Genomic DNA, 16,490 nt, shown 5'->3' with positions numbered 1-16,490 from the left:
TGAAGTCATAAGTTTTAAGTTCAATGCAACTATTGTATAAAAAATATATTCTATTTGAGGTTAATTTGTTGTAGTCTTTCTCTGCTATAACCAACATAATCTTTCCGGTTAAAGAGTTATATTTTATTTTTGTGAATTACTTTTAGAAAAACAATACAATAAATTTGTAATTCTTCGGGATTGGAGTGGCAGATGCATGTTGTTTGCCTATGCTGCAAAATATAGGATAGTGTACTGTTATTCATGCAGAGCTGTGGGCAATTTTCTTGGGTGTCTCAACTGCTTGGCAGAAGGAATTTAAAGACTGTATTATTAATTAAATCGGATTCTATGGTCCTTGTTATGTTCCTTCGAGATGGTTGTGCTCAATCTCATGCTTGCTTTCCTCTAGTTGGGAGTATTGAAGATTATAAGAAGGGTGTTAGTCTTAGAGTGCAGCTCGTGCTCAGGGAAAGTAACCAAATAACTGATGAGTTGACCAAGTTTGGTCATTCTCCAGATGAGAACTTTAAGATTTTGAGTTTATTCGTTTGTTTTTGTATAACGTCATCTTAGCGGATGCTTCGTCAATTGTGTTTCCTCTCGATTTTTAGTGCTTGCTTGAGAGTTTTCCCATTTTCTCTAACAACTAAAAAGCTTAACATTGATAGTGTATATGTTATTTTCTCGAAAAAAAAGAAAAACCTATAATAGTATATGATTTGATAATTAAATGCCTCCTCCAAAGACTGAGGGCGCTTGTAGGGGCGTTTATTGCGCTTAAACCCACATGCAACGACGTGAGTATGTAATTTTGGTCAAATGCAAAGACATTTGTTAGTATATGATTTGGTAACTTGACCACAACCAAAGTGGCCAACTGTGTAATACTAAACCACGTTCTCTTCGTTCTAGCTGTGGGTTTCGGTAGTGTGTTCCATACTTCCATTCAACACCTGTTCTTCAACGTGGTATTCCAGTTCTTTATCTGAAGCCACATATAATAATAATAAACTATAAAGCACTTATATATTAGAGATAGAGTAGGTAAACAGTAACAAGACAAACCAACAAAAACAACTCCTTCAAACACAACTGTGTATAGGTGGACAAATTAAGTACATGTATAAATGTTGAGAGAAATGCTCACATTTAATATTTGAATGTCTCTAACAAAAATATATACCTCCAAAAGCATGTATACCAATGGAAAAACAAAAACAAAAATTACTTGTCTCTGATTAATCGAAGAATACCTAGAGCGCCCTACATTTATATAAAAAAAGTTAAAAACACATACACACACTCTTTTAATAGGTCAGTTATTATTTCATTTTTTAATTTTGTTTTAAAAGTTAACCCATTGAAGATTGAATTCATTTAAAACTAAATTAACAACAAATAAATATACATTAGAGAGAGTGCCTTGAAAAAATATATTTACATTTTTTATAAAATGGTTGTGAAATGACGTGAATTTTATTTTTTTTATGCTACCTAATTAGCTTCTTATCAATTTAAGAATATAATGTGGAAATGATAGTTTACGTGCGTTGTAAACATGCATATGCAAACACACAAATGGTAGATTTGTTTAATTTTATAAAAATCACTTTTAAAATCAAAACCAATTAAATCTAAATAGCATTTTATCGATCAATCGCTTGAAAGGTCAAGCATAAAATAACATTGTCTGCCAAATAATTATTTTATTTTAAAAATAGTTACGTATGTTTTTTGTTATTTGTTATTCATTGATGTATTAGTTTTCTGTATTGTATCTTAATTTACGTAAATTATGCAGACAAAGTTGGATACAAAAGATTTCACTGAAAATCTATCTTAGGAATAAGAGAATTTACTCAGATTTGGTTTGCGGCCTCAGAGAAGGACAAAACAAAACCATGAAAAAGTCAAACTCTAGGCAACAATTGCGCATCAACCATGAACCAGCCCATCTCCCATTTGAACTAACACCATAATATACTATAATAGAAATCAAGAAAGAATAGCATAAGCTCTTTTCCAGCGAACAGATCAGAAGGGAGAAGGAGAATAAAGTTTACAAAAGTAATCGCTCTTTCTTAGATCTCACCACAAAATTCATTAAAAAGAAAAAAAAAAAAACTAATTTTCTTATTCTGCTTATCCTCCATTCATTCTTCCATTACATAGTGCTGTTTATCACGTCTTTTTACTTTTTTGCCTGTTGCTGGGTATAGCATGGATCATGCTCGAGCATATTCATCTCCCCATTTTCTTTCTTCTTCAACTAGTAACTTCAATGGACAGCCAGAAGAAGAATGCAGTTTGGAAGGTAATTAATTTCCTTCATGTGTTACACACTTTCAAATTTGTTTTTCTTTTTTCCATTTTGGATCCAATCTATCATCTTAGAATGGTAAAATAAAAATGGACAGAAACTTCGATGAATTAATCATATATGGGGATAAAACTGGTCATGCATCCTGATTCAATATTTAATTTTTTTGCTATAGGCCTTGCCACCAATGTTAAGCTATTACTGAAGCTAATTCAAGATCATAATGGGTCTAGCACAAAAGAAAATGATGAGCGCAAGTTTCATAGGGTGAATGGAATGATGTTTATCCTAGATGAGGCTAGGTCCAGGATTCAAAAGATTCAATCTACAAGCCAGAGAAGAGCTGAACTTAGGAGGTGCAACACTGACCTTAGGCCTAAGATTCCATCTCCCAAGGACAGAAAGCCTCCTTCTGATGTGCCTATAGATGAGAAAGAGAGGCTAAAGAGGGAGCTTAACGCGAGCTTGGTGGCACGACAAAGCCTTCAAGCAATGTGTTCAAGTTTGGGAAAAGAGAAACAAATTATGGCCGCGGAACTTGCGAGGAAGGCTCAAGAGTTGACAGAACTGGAGGACTTCATTGGTGATCTAAAGGCGCAGAATGACATGTTGATGGAGAAGTTGCATGCATGGAGCTCCGAACAGAAGGAGAAGAAGGGTAGTGGAGTGGAGATGGAATGCAACATAGTGCTACGAGAGCGTAACAAGGCGCTTTCGGAGCAACTCCAGAAGTCGATTGATGGTTATCGGTCTTTGAAGAGAAGGCTCAGAGACATTCAAGAGGAGAACAGGCAAATTCGCGATACGGTGGAGCAAATGGAGGAGGAAGTTGATGCAGGAATTCACAGGATAGGTAGCTTCAAGGAAGGGAGGATGAGAACAAATGAGATCAAAGAAGAAATTTCAGCTATGGAGCATATGCTTGATTCTCTCAAGATGAAAATCTCTAAATATACACAGAAGAAAACTTGATGTCATATGCCAAAAGCTCAATCTGTGATTTGCAAGGGATCCAAGAGAATGGGCATTGTATCAATACATGCATCGTCCATTTACAGCATGCTCTTGTTCAATTCTAGCCTACCTCGTCTATTTTCATATCTAGAAAGCATGCTCCTAGTCCTAGACCATTGTAGAATGGGAGCCATTAGCCAAATCTGTTCTGTAAAATATGAGAGTGAGAAGAAAGGGTCAAACTCAAAGAGAATAGTGACATACATTCCACATGCTTTTGAACTTTGGTTCAGATGTACACTGACCCAAGAGTTGTATAAACCAGATTCCTGTCCTCTCTGTATGCATGTCCTAAATTCAATTTTTGTTCAGTTCAGTCTGATCTATTTCATGTAGAGTTTGTTAGTAAATGCATAATTCACACAAAAAAAGAACTTAAGAACCTCACCGCTGTGTGGTCTAGTAATAAACACTAAACAGTTACATAGACTTGTACGAAAATTCAAGGAAAGTATTTTTATCACTTCGATGGTGAATGTTTGTTTCCACTTCAAACTAGCTCAAAAAGGCCACGGTTACTAATATACAGTCTGGCTAATTGAACAATATTTTCTCGATGAACTTGATGATAATAATTTGACACTAAATGTTATAATTGACAAATTGATATTATGAAAATATTTGAATTGATGATTTATCTTATACTATTGATTAAATTTATATTTATTTTTCAAAAAAATATATATGTAAACTTAATAAATAAATATATTATTTAGTTTAAATATACAAATCACTAATTTATATATTTAATCTTGCATCGCTAGGCACGTCACTATACATTATTGAAGTGAAATCTGAAGTCTTTATAAATCAACACAAACAGCAAGGTACTTCCGTTGACCCTTAATATAAGACGCTAATTAGGAGGAAAAAAATGATCATTTTTTTAAGACGTTTTACAGGAAAATTTAGTATAAAAATTGTTATCCATAACACCATCTCTTGGATGTTACAGACCATTCACGACATTGTCTATAAAAAAAATAAAAAATGAAAAAAAGGCATGGTTGCATATACGTGTTTGCATTTTGCCATTAAAAATGGCAAAGATTGAGATTTTACCATTGATATAAGACGGTTTCAAACACAATTCTCGCTCCAGCGGGGATACATTCACAGTATATATTATGACTCCTAAATTTTTTGTTGCATAATATTGCCAATATTATTTTTAACATGATAATTAATGATGAAAAGGGAAAAACATCAGTTTGAGATCATATGCATGTAAATGATCTCAATTTTCACATTTCATTGAGCAAGGCATTTCAGTTTGCAGGCTGCAATTGAATTCAGAATCCATGTATTACTTGCTACCTTTGAACCTGTAGAACTTGCCAGAACCTCCGCATCATGACGCCTTTGGCTGCAAATTGTATCCTTTTTCAAAGGCTTACATTTATCAGGAAGCTCGAGGCTGTAAATTATAAGGGTTTGGTATGGATGCGTATCTGGTGATGTTGATTCTTGGTCACCAGACACTGGTTTTCTGTGCAGAATTATCCCTCCAGCAGCAACCAAAAGGTCTTGCAGATACCCCTTGTACGAAGGTATAAAATCTCCCATAACATAAAACTTGTAGCCATAAAAAAGCTTTGGTTGCTGCATAAGAAATTTGGTCAACAGAAATCATTAGTTTGCAAACAAGCATTTATTGAAATAGACTGCAATTACTCTAACTTTGTTGGGCCTAGTAGTTGTAATGATGGGCCTAGTTGGAGAAGGGAAGTCACTGGTTCAAATTCTCTTAATTTGACATTTCTAACAAAATTAATAAATTAATATTTGTCAATTAAAAAACTGTGACAATAATGAAAAATCTAACCTTGTTCAATACTCTTAATCGTCCAAGACGAGGACCATCTCTAATTCCATGGATGTCGACATTAATTTCATATCGCTCCTCATCAACAGGACCCATTTCTTTCATGCAAGCTTTAATCCCTGCTTAGCCAAAAAACAACCAATCCCAGAAGCAAAAAAATTACAGGACAAAAAAAGGGAAGAAATTCGGACATTTATTATAATATTATGACAAATGACAAGGACTTAGAAGTAGGAAATAAAATAGACTGAACTTACACTCAATATTGAGAATCCACTTTCCCTCCAGGATACCCAACAATACTTTGAGGGTCCTTCTGCATGCCCCATTTTCATCCGTTGATGCTATAACATGGGTGACACTCGAGTCCCAATTTTTCAAAACTGCAGCTTTCGATACTCGTTCAAATTCGGAAACAACTTCCTACAATTCCAACCATAAAAAAAAAGTAATAAATAAGACTTCCTTCATGAGAAATAAGATAACTAGAAACTAAATGGAATTATTATACCCTCTCCTGTACGGATAGAGCAGAACAACATAGTACAATTTTCTTGTATGATCTATGAGCAGCCCGACTTTGGTTTGTAGTGTCATGTTTAAGACCATGGTTTTTACCCTCGCTAGCTGCGCATTTCTTGCTCCTTTTTTGGGATCCTGAACCTTCACAGGGCAACATGGAGGAAGCATGCAGAGGGCATAACATGACAAAGTTTTGCTGCAGTAAATTACCATGATCTAATTAGGGTTTTTTTATCAGAAAATAGCATCGAATTTCAAATTTGATTTGAATTTTATCACAATACCGTATCCCATCGACATTGAGAAGTCCAGTTGGCACACGGAACATGAAAGCTCCTGCGACAGCTTTTCTCATAACAACCAAGTGCGGCCCCTTTTAGTCCACAAAAACTACATTTGATTCTTCGACTTCTACTTATTTCAGCTTCAAGATTTATTGCATTATCACCGTCAAAATATACATTGGGGGCCCTGATGCATGTTTAGAACACATTATTTACAATCTTAAATTCAAACTAGAGCCAATTGCCAAAACCAATCTAACAAAAATCCATGTCAGCATATATTTAATTATTTTGAACGATGATAAACTGCAGGATAAAATATCAGAATTAGAATGACATCTTCAAAAAATAAGATGAGGTCCAAAATATAATATAGTTATATTAAGTGCCTTATATTGACAAAAGTATGCAAATAGTTATATCACTCATGTAACAATTCTTTACCATTCTGTGCAGTTCCTGTGACAATGCGTGACTTTAGATCCCCCTTCATAATCTGCTGTTACAGGCCTGCCATCAAGGTAATGCACCATAGGGCCAGAAGTCTGTATTTTGGATTACAAAATGTAAGTTCCAGTCTAATTATAGTGATGAGTGATGACAAGACAAGCAAGTAAACAAGATTACCTCTGATTCTTCTGATGAGAGACAGAAAATGCATTGATACTTTGTGACATGGCTCTCACATTTCCTTAAAGCTGTTTGATCCATCAAAGGACAATGTTTCTCTTTTGATGTATCATTCAAATCCCTGACATCAGGACCTTGATGAATACTTTCAATAGGTAGAATTTCTTCAACATTTTTAGTCTTAGAGATACAATCAGAGGAAAGCTTTTGCCTTTTAGTAGCTTTCAATTCTTTACTGCAAGACATAGATTTTCTGGAATACTTGCTTTTGCATTGCCTGCTATTAGAGTCCTTCCCGTTATTATCTGTTTGCAGACTGAAAATGGATGAATCAGAACCAGCAAACTCATTGGTTTGACTGACATTTTGTTTTCCAGATCTTTTCATCCGGCTTTTTCCAGAAATCTCCTGAGCATGATGCTTCTCATTTTCTTGTTTCAATGGCGAAATATCTGTATTCTTAGCCTTCTTCATTTCACCAATGCTTTGAACTCCTAATGTATTGGGGACTGTACAAGCAGTTATAGGCGTTGGAATTGTACTGGTATTGAAACAAACCCTCTTGTCTCTTCTACTATCCTTCCTCGGATTAGAAGATTTGTCCAATGCTTGTTCCTGAGTAACCTCTAATGATATATATGAATCAACATGCATTTCATCAATTGAATTTTTTGGTTCCCCAATATGCTCTTGTTTATTTTTATCTCTACCCTTCCTTCTTCTTTTCGTAGACTTCTTCATTCCATTTAGATCATCAGAACTTCTAATTTGAGGAGACACACTCGGTGGTAATACATCAGCCATTATATTTCCTTCTTTGGGATTATCAAATTTCATGTTGCCAGCATCAACTCTTGGCTGATTTTCCGCCAGCTCTAGTGAGGAAGCCACCAATTCCTCTTGATTTTCATCATCCTCATAAGTATCCATGACCTGCAGCTAACATACAACTTATTAAACCTTCACTAAGTAGGTAATATATACAATCCTAAAGTATGTACGAGTATCATGTTGCTTCAATTATATCACTACCTGCATTTTGGAGGGACTTGAAAATAATTCAGGAGTACAAGGCCTTTGTGTCCATTCAAACATTTCACTGTCAAATAAATTAACAGAGCCTTTATTTTGCACCTCATCCTACATGACAATGGCAAGAAACAGTGATACTGTAATGTAATTTAATGCTAATATTATCAGAGCATTACTCAAATTTGAGCAATGCAACCTAGATGTCTAACCCGCCAAAATAGAACTTCTAAATGAATATAGAACTGTTAGTAAAGCAAATTTTGAAGTCTAAAGACTTTAACAAGGCTTGCTTTTCTCAATAATCAAGTAATCAATCAAGTCAAACAAAAAAATATTAAAACATAGATGGAACATACAAGAGCTAAATGTCAAAATGACTTTTCAGGAGACATAAAATGCACAACTGGCAAAAAAAGAAATCAACAATTTCATCATTTTTTGAAATCTACTTGTTTGTTAATCCAACACTTACCATAGGGGCCACATTAGAAGGGATTTCATCATCGGAGTCCTTGAGATCACTGAATGAAGGAGGATTTGGTGTTGAGCCATCAATAATTTCATCATCATCAGTTTGTTGACTTAACCTTTCACCGTCTTTTTCCTCTCTCAACCAAAAGAAAGGTGAGAGAACAGGATTATCTTTTTCCCTTTGGAGGGGCCTTTCACTTTCCATGACTGGGACCTTTTCTGTTCCCTCTTTCTCTTTGTTAATTTCACTAAGTGAAACTCCAATCTTCAAACTCTTCATTGGAGTTTCTGAAAGGAGATTTTGCGGCACCTGTACCCTTTTCTTTGCTGGAAAAGAAGGCTTTGCAAAGTCAGAACCTGAGCTTTCCGTGCTGGCCTGAACCGTCTTCTTAGACTCCTTCTTCTTCCGGGTTTTCTTCTCCCGCGGACGACCTGTATGAGTTCCACCAGCTTCCATCTTGCCAGAGTTAGCATCAACTTCACATTGCTTTTCTCCATCTGCAATATAACTTTAAGCATAAGTTTTTTTATAAAAAAAAAAAATGTACAGTCCATTCAGAATGGCAGGTTCCCCAATTGAAAGCAAGCCATGCATAATCTCGTACTAACGGATGTATGAAAATCAAAGTCGCAATCGCAATCACTCACCAGATAAGTTAGTAACAGGTGCATTCTGGGTTTCAAATATATTAACTCCTGAAGCAGCTTCCATGTTTTTATATATGCTGACCAAGTTGTCCATGTGAGGAGCAGGGCGAACCTCTACATTTTGAATTCGATTTTGAAGTGTAGTGCAGAATTAGGGTTATTATACGAGAAAGCGAGAGGATGAGACGTACCTCGACGAGTGAAAGGAATTTTACAGACAGGACAAGCAGAGGCTGATTTCATGGACTTGAAAACGCACGAGCTGAATTCAAAATAAAATTAGGTTAAATTAGCGTTGCTATTGAAAAGAAAGTGCCAAAGAGGAAGAATGAATTGAAGAGGGTGTGGATTTACTTGCAGAAAAGATGATTGCAGGTAAGCGACACTGCAGAATCGAGCAAACTCCAACTGCACGAACAATACAAAATGAATGAAACAGGAAAAAGAATAGAAGAAGAAGAAGAAGAAAGAGATGAAAAATTGATACCAGATGGGACATATAAGTTCTCTGGCCATTCTCTCTAGATCCCCCATTGCGATTGCGCAGACAGACACCAACAACACAACTCGTACGGAATGGAGGTTTTAACTTTTAAGTTTACTTTTGAATTTAAAAAGCGCGCGCTTCTCACGCGCCAATTCTTTTCACTTTTGTGCCTGAAATTCACTCCAACCAATATTCCTCAATACGCTTTGTTATTTACTTTCTTTATTTTGGGTAGATAACTCGGTAGGCTTAATCCTTTTTTATTAGTTACTCACTTAGTATGTCTTTATTTTGATAAAAAATAAAAAGTCCAACTAATAAATATGTTATAAGATTAATTTTCATATGTTGAAAGTGTAAAAAAATTTATACTGTCAACAATTATAAATTATCTTAAATTTAATTTTCAATAATTGTTGCAAAAATCAATAATTTGATTCTACATGAGAATTTATTAAAACAAATGAATATTAAGAAAATTTATATTTTTATTGTATGCTAATCAAATTCACATGTAATTATATTACACATCTCTTAACTTTTTGGTTGATATTTTTTTTATCTCTATATCTATTATTTTTTGAAAGTTAATTTTATAAAAAAAAATTGTGTTGGTTTATCTAGTCTTGTAATTGTTTTAAATTTCATCTTGTCATATGCCGTCATTATAACAAGAAAAAAAATAGCATTGAATTTCCGTCAAATATAAAGATCAAATTAAAATTAGCTATCGTGAATAACAATAAAAAAAATAGAGTTTGATTTTCATCGCTAACAAAAAAAAAATATCTTTTGAATAATTAATATAAGCTCTAATAACGCAGAGGTTTTTTACATTCTTATTCATATTTATGTATTATAAGTGTTTTAATTTTTATAATAATTATCTTAAAAATTATAAAAAAAATCATTTCTTATACTTAATAGTGCAAATTTTTTTTACTATTAGACTTAAAGGATTTTTAACTACCAACCAATAAAGAATAATCTCATCTATGGTTTTTAAAGAAGAACTATTAATAACACTCAAAATTATTATTTTTGAAACACTCTCTCTTATTATATAAATTTATTTGCAATTAAAAATATTATGAGTTTCCTTTATTATTTAATGAGTCTCACTTATAATTTTATAATTTTTAACAAAAAAAATTCTAAAAGAAAGGGGCTAAAACTCGAATAATTTCTAATAAATTTTAATACAGTCATATACCAACAAGTTTATAATCCAAAATCTTCTTAATTTTAATAGATATTAATTAATAATAAAATTTGATTCTATTACGTATTGTAAAATAAAATTTAATTAATAATACAAAATATGTTGATTTGAATTTAAAATACATGAAAAGTATATTTATAAAATTTCTCGTTTAGTTAGTTGATTAAGTATTTTATTTCATTTTCATAAATAAATACCTTTTGTCCATTGACATAAGCCACCCCAACCAAAAAGTTATATATATCAACCCAATGAACTTAATATTTAAAATTTTAAATGCAGAGTTAAAGGATGGTATATTGTCCCCTAAAGTCATCAGTGAGAAAATTCAAAGGAAGAGTGGCTAAATAAATGCTGAAGTGAAGAACTTCTACATAAGCAGTATCTATGACTATCAAGTACTACTTATTCAAGTTTCATTCAACTCCTTTACTTCAATCAGGGGAACATCGCTGGTTTTGCTCAAGATATTTCCAATACTTAGGAGGCCGTTTCTATACAGAATGTCCAATTCATCAAAGTAAGGGCAAGTTTTACTATTTTGACGCCCTCTCTATTGTCCTTTTATAGTACTTGTTGATGTCTTCCCACTTCTCCTTACAATTCTTTGCGGAGCGGTTATACACTTGTACCCCAAGCCATTCATTGCTTCAGATATCTCCTCCCATATTGACCCTTTTGATTCCATTAGACGAAACTTGTGTTCCAATGAAGTTCTCAGTGATGAGTGCTTGCACTTCAACATCAGGCCATCTATTGTTACTAGGATCATTATTCAATTCTTTTCTAATAGGATCTAGTAACAACTATTTAGCTCACGTCAAAAAAGAAAACTGAACACAATAAAGCAAAGAAACTTGAGGGTATGTAATGGACAAGTGTGTCAAATGAGGCAAGTCTTGGCTCCGTGAATAGAAAGTCCTGTTTTCCAAAGAAAGGGCACATATCGTTACTACTTAAGCACAAATGGTCGGGCATTTGGTAAAAAGGGCACATTCTATACGGAATTTGTACCAAACTTCCATAATCTTATGCATGTTCACCAACTTATCCATGTGTCAAGAGGCTTGAATTGGTTGACCCTTGCAGCAGAGAGGATTATGGAGAATGATTACAACATATTCAAGTATGTCTCACGGCCTCAATTTTAAAGCACCACATTGTACTTGGAAATCAATGCAGTACTTGACTCTCAAGATGCCATTTCAAATCCTGATGATTGCCATATGGCCAGTAATCCTTACAGGAACATGAACCTCCTCTAAAATGATGAAACCTACCACGATCCCTGATAACAATCTCTCTATCGTAAACCTTTGCCATGAGTTTGATAGCCATATGACAATCTGCACAAACTCTCAAATTCTTCATAACCCTGATTGTGGTCCCTGGTGCTGTATTTAAGCGCATAAAAGCAATTGCAACTTTTCACTATGATAAGACAAAGCTTGTTCCTTCTCCTCTTCCTCTATGTCTGCAAGCACATTAGCAGTATGAGGCACATAACCTTCTAACTTCAACAGTTCTGTGATCTTCTCTAGTAGTGCATATACATCCTGACTTTGAGGATGAGATCTATTACCCATTGTAAATTCATAAACACGGTTACCCAACTCAACTAGACTATAGCCAGAGGTTTTCTTAACACCATCCTTTAGCATTGACCTCCTTATTAATTGTACATCTGCCCAACGACATTCAGAGGCATAAAGATTTGAAAGAAGCACATAATCCCCACTATGTTTAGGCTCTAACTTCAATAGGTGGGATCTTGCTGTCTCTCCCAAACCCAAATGCCCATGTATTGTACATGCCCCTAACAAGGTCCTCCAAGTAACTGCATTTGGCTGCACTGGCATATTCTGAATATACTCATATGCTTGTTTCACTAAACCCGCCCTACTCAATAGATCCACCATGCAACCATAGTGCTCTATCCTAGGCATGATTCCAAATTCCTCTTTCATTCTTCTAAAGTAATCAAACCCCTCATCCAACATCCCACAATGGCTGCAAGCATATAACACACCAACAAAAGTGATCTCACTAGGCACCAGTCCTTGTCCCTCCATCTCTCTGAAAAGCTCAAGTGCTTCCTCACCAAACCCATTAACAGCCAAGCCAACAATCAACGACGTCCAAGACACCGCATTCCTTTCACTCCCAGATGGCATCACATTTTGCATAAAGATCCAACAAGGAATTAGTAACATGGGAGTTCTCTCTCAATCCGACCTTCAACAAGTACACATGGACCCTACGTCCTAACTCCAGAGCTCCAAGCTCAGCACTAGCAGATAGCAAGCTAACCACAGTGAACCCATCAGGCTCCACGCCCTCCGCACTCATTTCCCTAAAGAGAGTCAAAGCTTCACTGGGCCTTCCATTAAGAGCAAACCCATTAATCACAGAAATTCAAGCCACGAGATCTCTGTCCCTCATTAACTCAAACACATTGTGTGCACTTTCCGTGTCTCCACAAGCAGCATATATATGAAGCAAACTGTTCTGAACAAACACCAACGACTCAAACCCATTTCTTATGGTAACCGAATGTATTGCCTCCCCTTCTCTAACATTCAAAGACTTGGAAATGGCCTTCAAAAGAAAAGGATAAGTGTGAGTGTCAGGTTCAATACGAGACACTATCATTTGGCGATAGAAACGAAGTGCAGGGCTCGGGTTATCGCTTTCAGCATAGCCCCTGGTTATGGTGTTCCACGTGAACACGTTGGGGTTATGAATCATGGTAAACACGTTGTAAGCATAGGACAGTACCCACGTGAACACGTTGTAAGCATAGGACATGGGCGCAGAGAGGGACACGATTGTGAAGATGAGGTGCTTGCCCATGTCAGGGTTGTTGAGTAGGACACCATGCCTAATGGAGAATGCATGGATTTACCTTAATTTGTGTTTGGAAGAGGCACAGAATTGCAAGAGATAAATGCATTTGGTGAGTGGGTACTCTGGGGTGGTTGATAAGAAGCTTGTGACATGGAACATGGACATGTGACTGTGCAGCAATGAAGAAAGCTTAGAGTACACGCTCATTTGCTTTGGCTTAGTCACACTCACATCATCAACTAATCAATGTAAAAGGTTCGATGCAATTAGAGACTAATATAGGAATTTAACATGGTATGAGTATGACAACATAGGATTATCAAGAGTGGGATTGAGTATGTATGTTACTGTCGACGCTGTTGATCCTCACAAGTCACGACCACCAAATACTCAAGCCATTCCACTCGAGCAAGTAAGCAACTTCAACTCCAATCAATATATTGTAAGTCTCAAACTGACGGGAATTCAGAAAGGGATACGGCGGAAGAGATTTAGGGTTATTTAAACTTTAAAAAAAAAATAAAAAAAATACTTTTTATATAAGTGTTTGTTAAGAAACCGATAGACTTACTTCTTAAAATGATTTTTTCTTAAATAAAATCAATTTAGATAAAATACACTAAAAAAATAGAAATATGTTTATTTTATTAAAATAAATATTTATTTCAAACATAACTTTAAATGAACTGACCCTATAAATCCAAAAAAAAAGTAAGAGAATTATTAATTATATCTTTTAAAAATATAATAGAATATGTATAGAAGTTCCCACATTCAAAACCTTGTTATAGCTTGCTAAAGATCAACAAGATGATATAAAATATTTTAGTGATTATTTTTTAGATATTTTAAAGAAAGTATAAACTAATACTCCTTCCGCTCCAAAAATATTTTTTTTTATAAGTTGTTTTACACAAACCAAGAAAAGTTAATAGATAGATAAAAAAAGTAGTAGTTTTATAAAAGTAAACTTATTAAATAGATTAAACAAAATAATATTAATACTAGATTAAAAACCTAAAGTGCACATTTATTAGGGATATGGATGAAAAAAAAACAATTAATTTTACATTGAAAAGTCAAATACGACACTTATTTTGAAACAAATTTATTTTTCAAATACAACACTTATTTTAGGATAAAAAGAATATATATTACCACTGGTCCTATATATAAGAAACAGACAACAAATACAACATCTTTTTGTCCTAATTATAAGAAACATGTGATTACTTATTGCTAAATTTTTTTATCCCTAATTAATAGCAAGGTTTATTAATGATATATACTTATTTTTTTCATGAAAGTTAATTTATTTATTAAGCTATCAACAAAACAAAGGTAGACTGGTTGAAAAAATATCTTTTGAAAATAATCACCTTTTAAATCTATTTTAGGCATGTTGGTGTACTATGATTTAGGTGATCTAACCACTTTTATTGATTTTGATGAATTATGTAATTGTTTCTTAGATATAGGACAACATGTAATATTTATTTGTTTGTACTATCAAAAAATGTGAATCGACTAATGTGAGATTTTGTTAGTTTCGGCTTAATCACAAGTCTTGTGTATGCAGTCAAGTTAATTGTAATGAGAGATTCCATATTCAAATCTCCCAATTAACATTTATAACAAAATTGATATTTGCTAATAAAAAAACTATATAAAGACCTAAAACAAAAATAAAAAACTTATTTGTGTGCATGGCAAAGTAGTGATGGGCCAAACAAATGGCTACCTCACTACTTAATGAACTTAAGTCAATTGCCAGTACAAATAATGAGTAAAAAACATTAATGGAGAAAAAGTTTACATAAACTATCACGCTTTTGTATGTGAAAATATATTTTTAGTTGTGATTTTTAAAAAAATATTTTAAATGTTTTTAATTTGTATAAAATGATCGAATTGTAATTTTATCTCTTGTAATTTTATTGACTTTCATCTCTCAAAAATAGAAAATTACTATTTTTACCCGTTATTATTTGACTTTGTTGACTACTTATGTATTTAATGAAATATTAAATAATCATTTTAGGTTACAGAGGCTTATATAGTATCATCTATAATACTATGTCAACATATGACACTCCCATAACATAATTATTATTTATCTACCTTTATATGATTTTTTTTTGTTTAAATGTGATATTAATGTACTGCTTACATAATTTTTAATTTTTTTAATATTAATATCGCATAGAAATTAAACTAATTTTTTATGAACTCTTAATGTAATTTTCTTTTTAAAAAATTATAAATTCCCTAAGTAATTCCCCAAAGATATGCATGGAATTTTATCATTTTAAAAATAATTATGAGAACAAATATATAACAATGTCATTTCCTCTCTCTTCCTCCAAAACCTTGCTTTCAAGCATAACCGAAAAGTGGTTATAGTTAATGATAGGGTGCTAACTTCTAACACATGATTTGAACTTGAACAATTAAGTCATATGTGAAATTTGAGTTAATTTTGGCTAATAATGATTGCAATTTATTCACCTTAATATTGTTTTTAATGAAATAATGAAGAAATTAATATCCTTGTAATTTTTTATAAGCACAAGTCAAAAGAAAAAGATTTTAAGTGCTTTAGAAAAAAATTGATGCAAAAATTGAAAGAAAAAACATTGAATAAAAGTTGAAAGGATTGGACAGCTCACTCAGCGCGTACTCCAAGCTTAGCCTGCACTCCAGGCTTAGTGCGTACTCCAAGCTTAGCGCGCATAAAGCACACAACGAAGCCCAAAGGTACACTTAGTGCGAAAACACGCGATAAGCACAAAGTTAACGTGAAAATTAAGCTACCTTAGGCCTATAAAAGAAGTAGAAAGCGGGAGAAAAAAACACTGAATCTTAGGGCTATCCAAAGTCTGGACTTATCCCTTAGCTCCATCTTTAGTCATTCCTCCCTTATTATTAGTCATTCAGCCCCTCCTTATCTATTAAATGCAATTTATGTTTCTATTGCTTCTTTTTAGGGGTTATACACAGGAAAAATGATAATTTCTAAAGAATTGGGAAATGACATTTAAACAATTAATTGCTAGAGATAAAGTGACTTTGTTTTGCTTCTACATACATACATCTTCATGTTTTATGCAATTTATTATTCAATCTTTGTAAAGAAATTTGGAAGAGAATAGATAAATTAGAATTTTCATCGTGAGTGATTAGGGTTGAGTATCTTAATAGATGTG

At 33.6% G+C, this 16,490-nt stretch overlaps 2 protein-coding genes and 1 pseudogene across 3 annotated transcripts; 1 reads left to right on the top strand and 2 right to left on the bottom strand.

The window, feature by feature from the left end:
• Positions 1 to 1,997: 1,997 nt before the first annotated feature.
• Positions 1,998 to 3,632, top strand: LOC114387731 (kinectin-like). Its single transcript, XM_028347936.1, has 2 exons — positions 1,998 to 2,296; positions 2,478 to 3,632. The coding sequence occupies exons 1-2, from the start codon at positions 2,203 to 2,205 to the stop codon at positions 3,272 to 3,274; spliced, it is 891 nt and encodes a 296-aa protein (XP_028203737.1). The 5' UTR covers positions 1,998 to 2,202; the 3' UTR covers positions 3,275 to 3,632.
• Positions 3,633 to 4,347: 715 nt separating this feature from the next.
• Positions 4,348 to 9,289, bottom strand: LOC114386980 (protein BREAST CANCER SUSCEPTIBILITY 1 homolog). 2 transcript variants are annotated; one of them, XM_028347069.1, is made up of 13 exons: positions 9,216 to 9,289; positions 9,083 to 9,136; positions 8,920 to 8,990; positions 8,729 to 8,842; positions 8,082 to 8,578; positions 7,610 to 7,717; positions 6,575 to 7,516; positions 6,392 to 6,492; positions 5,948 to 6,134; positions 5,653 to 5,859; positions 5,399 to 5,564; positions 5,142 to 5,260; positions 4,348 to 4,918 (listed from the first exon to the last, which is right to left on the bottom strand). In XM_028347069.1, the coding sequence occupies exons 1-13, from the start codon at positions 9,260 to 9,262 to the stop codon at positions 4,568 to 4,570; spliced, it is 2,964 nt and encodes a 987-aa protein (XP_028202870.1). In that variant the 5' UTR covers positions 9,263 to 9,289; the 3' UTR covers positions 4,348 to 4,567. The 2 variants fall into 2 exon arrangements, with proteins under 2 accessions (XP_028202870.1, XP_028202871.1); XM_028347070.1 differs by having other exon boundaries at positions 4,568 to 4,918; positions 6,575 to 7,510.
• A 1,372-nt stretch (positions 9,290 to 10,661) lies between these two features.
• Positions 10,662 to 13,743, bottom strand: LOC114387195 (annotated as a pseudogene).
• Between the last annotated feature and the right edge of the window lie 2,747 nt (positions 13,744 to 16,490).

This window comes from Glycine soja, chromosome 15, assembly GCF_004193775.1.
Source record: "Glycine soja cultivar W05 chromosome 15, ASM419377v2, whole genome shotgun sequence".
Taxonomy (NCBI): Eukaryota; Viridiplantae; Streptophyta; class Magnoliopsida; order Fabales; family Fabaceae; genus Glycine; species Glycine soja.
Note: the sequence above shows the minus strand (reverse complement) of the source record. Positions and strands in the feature narration are given on the sequence as shown.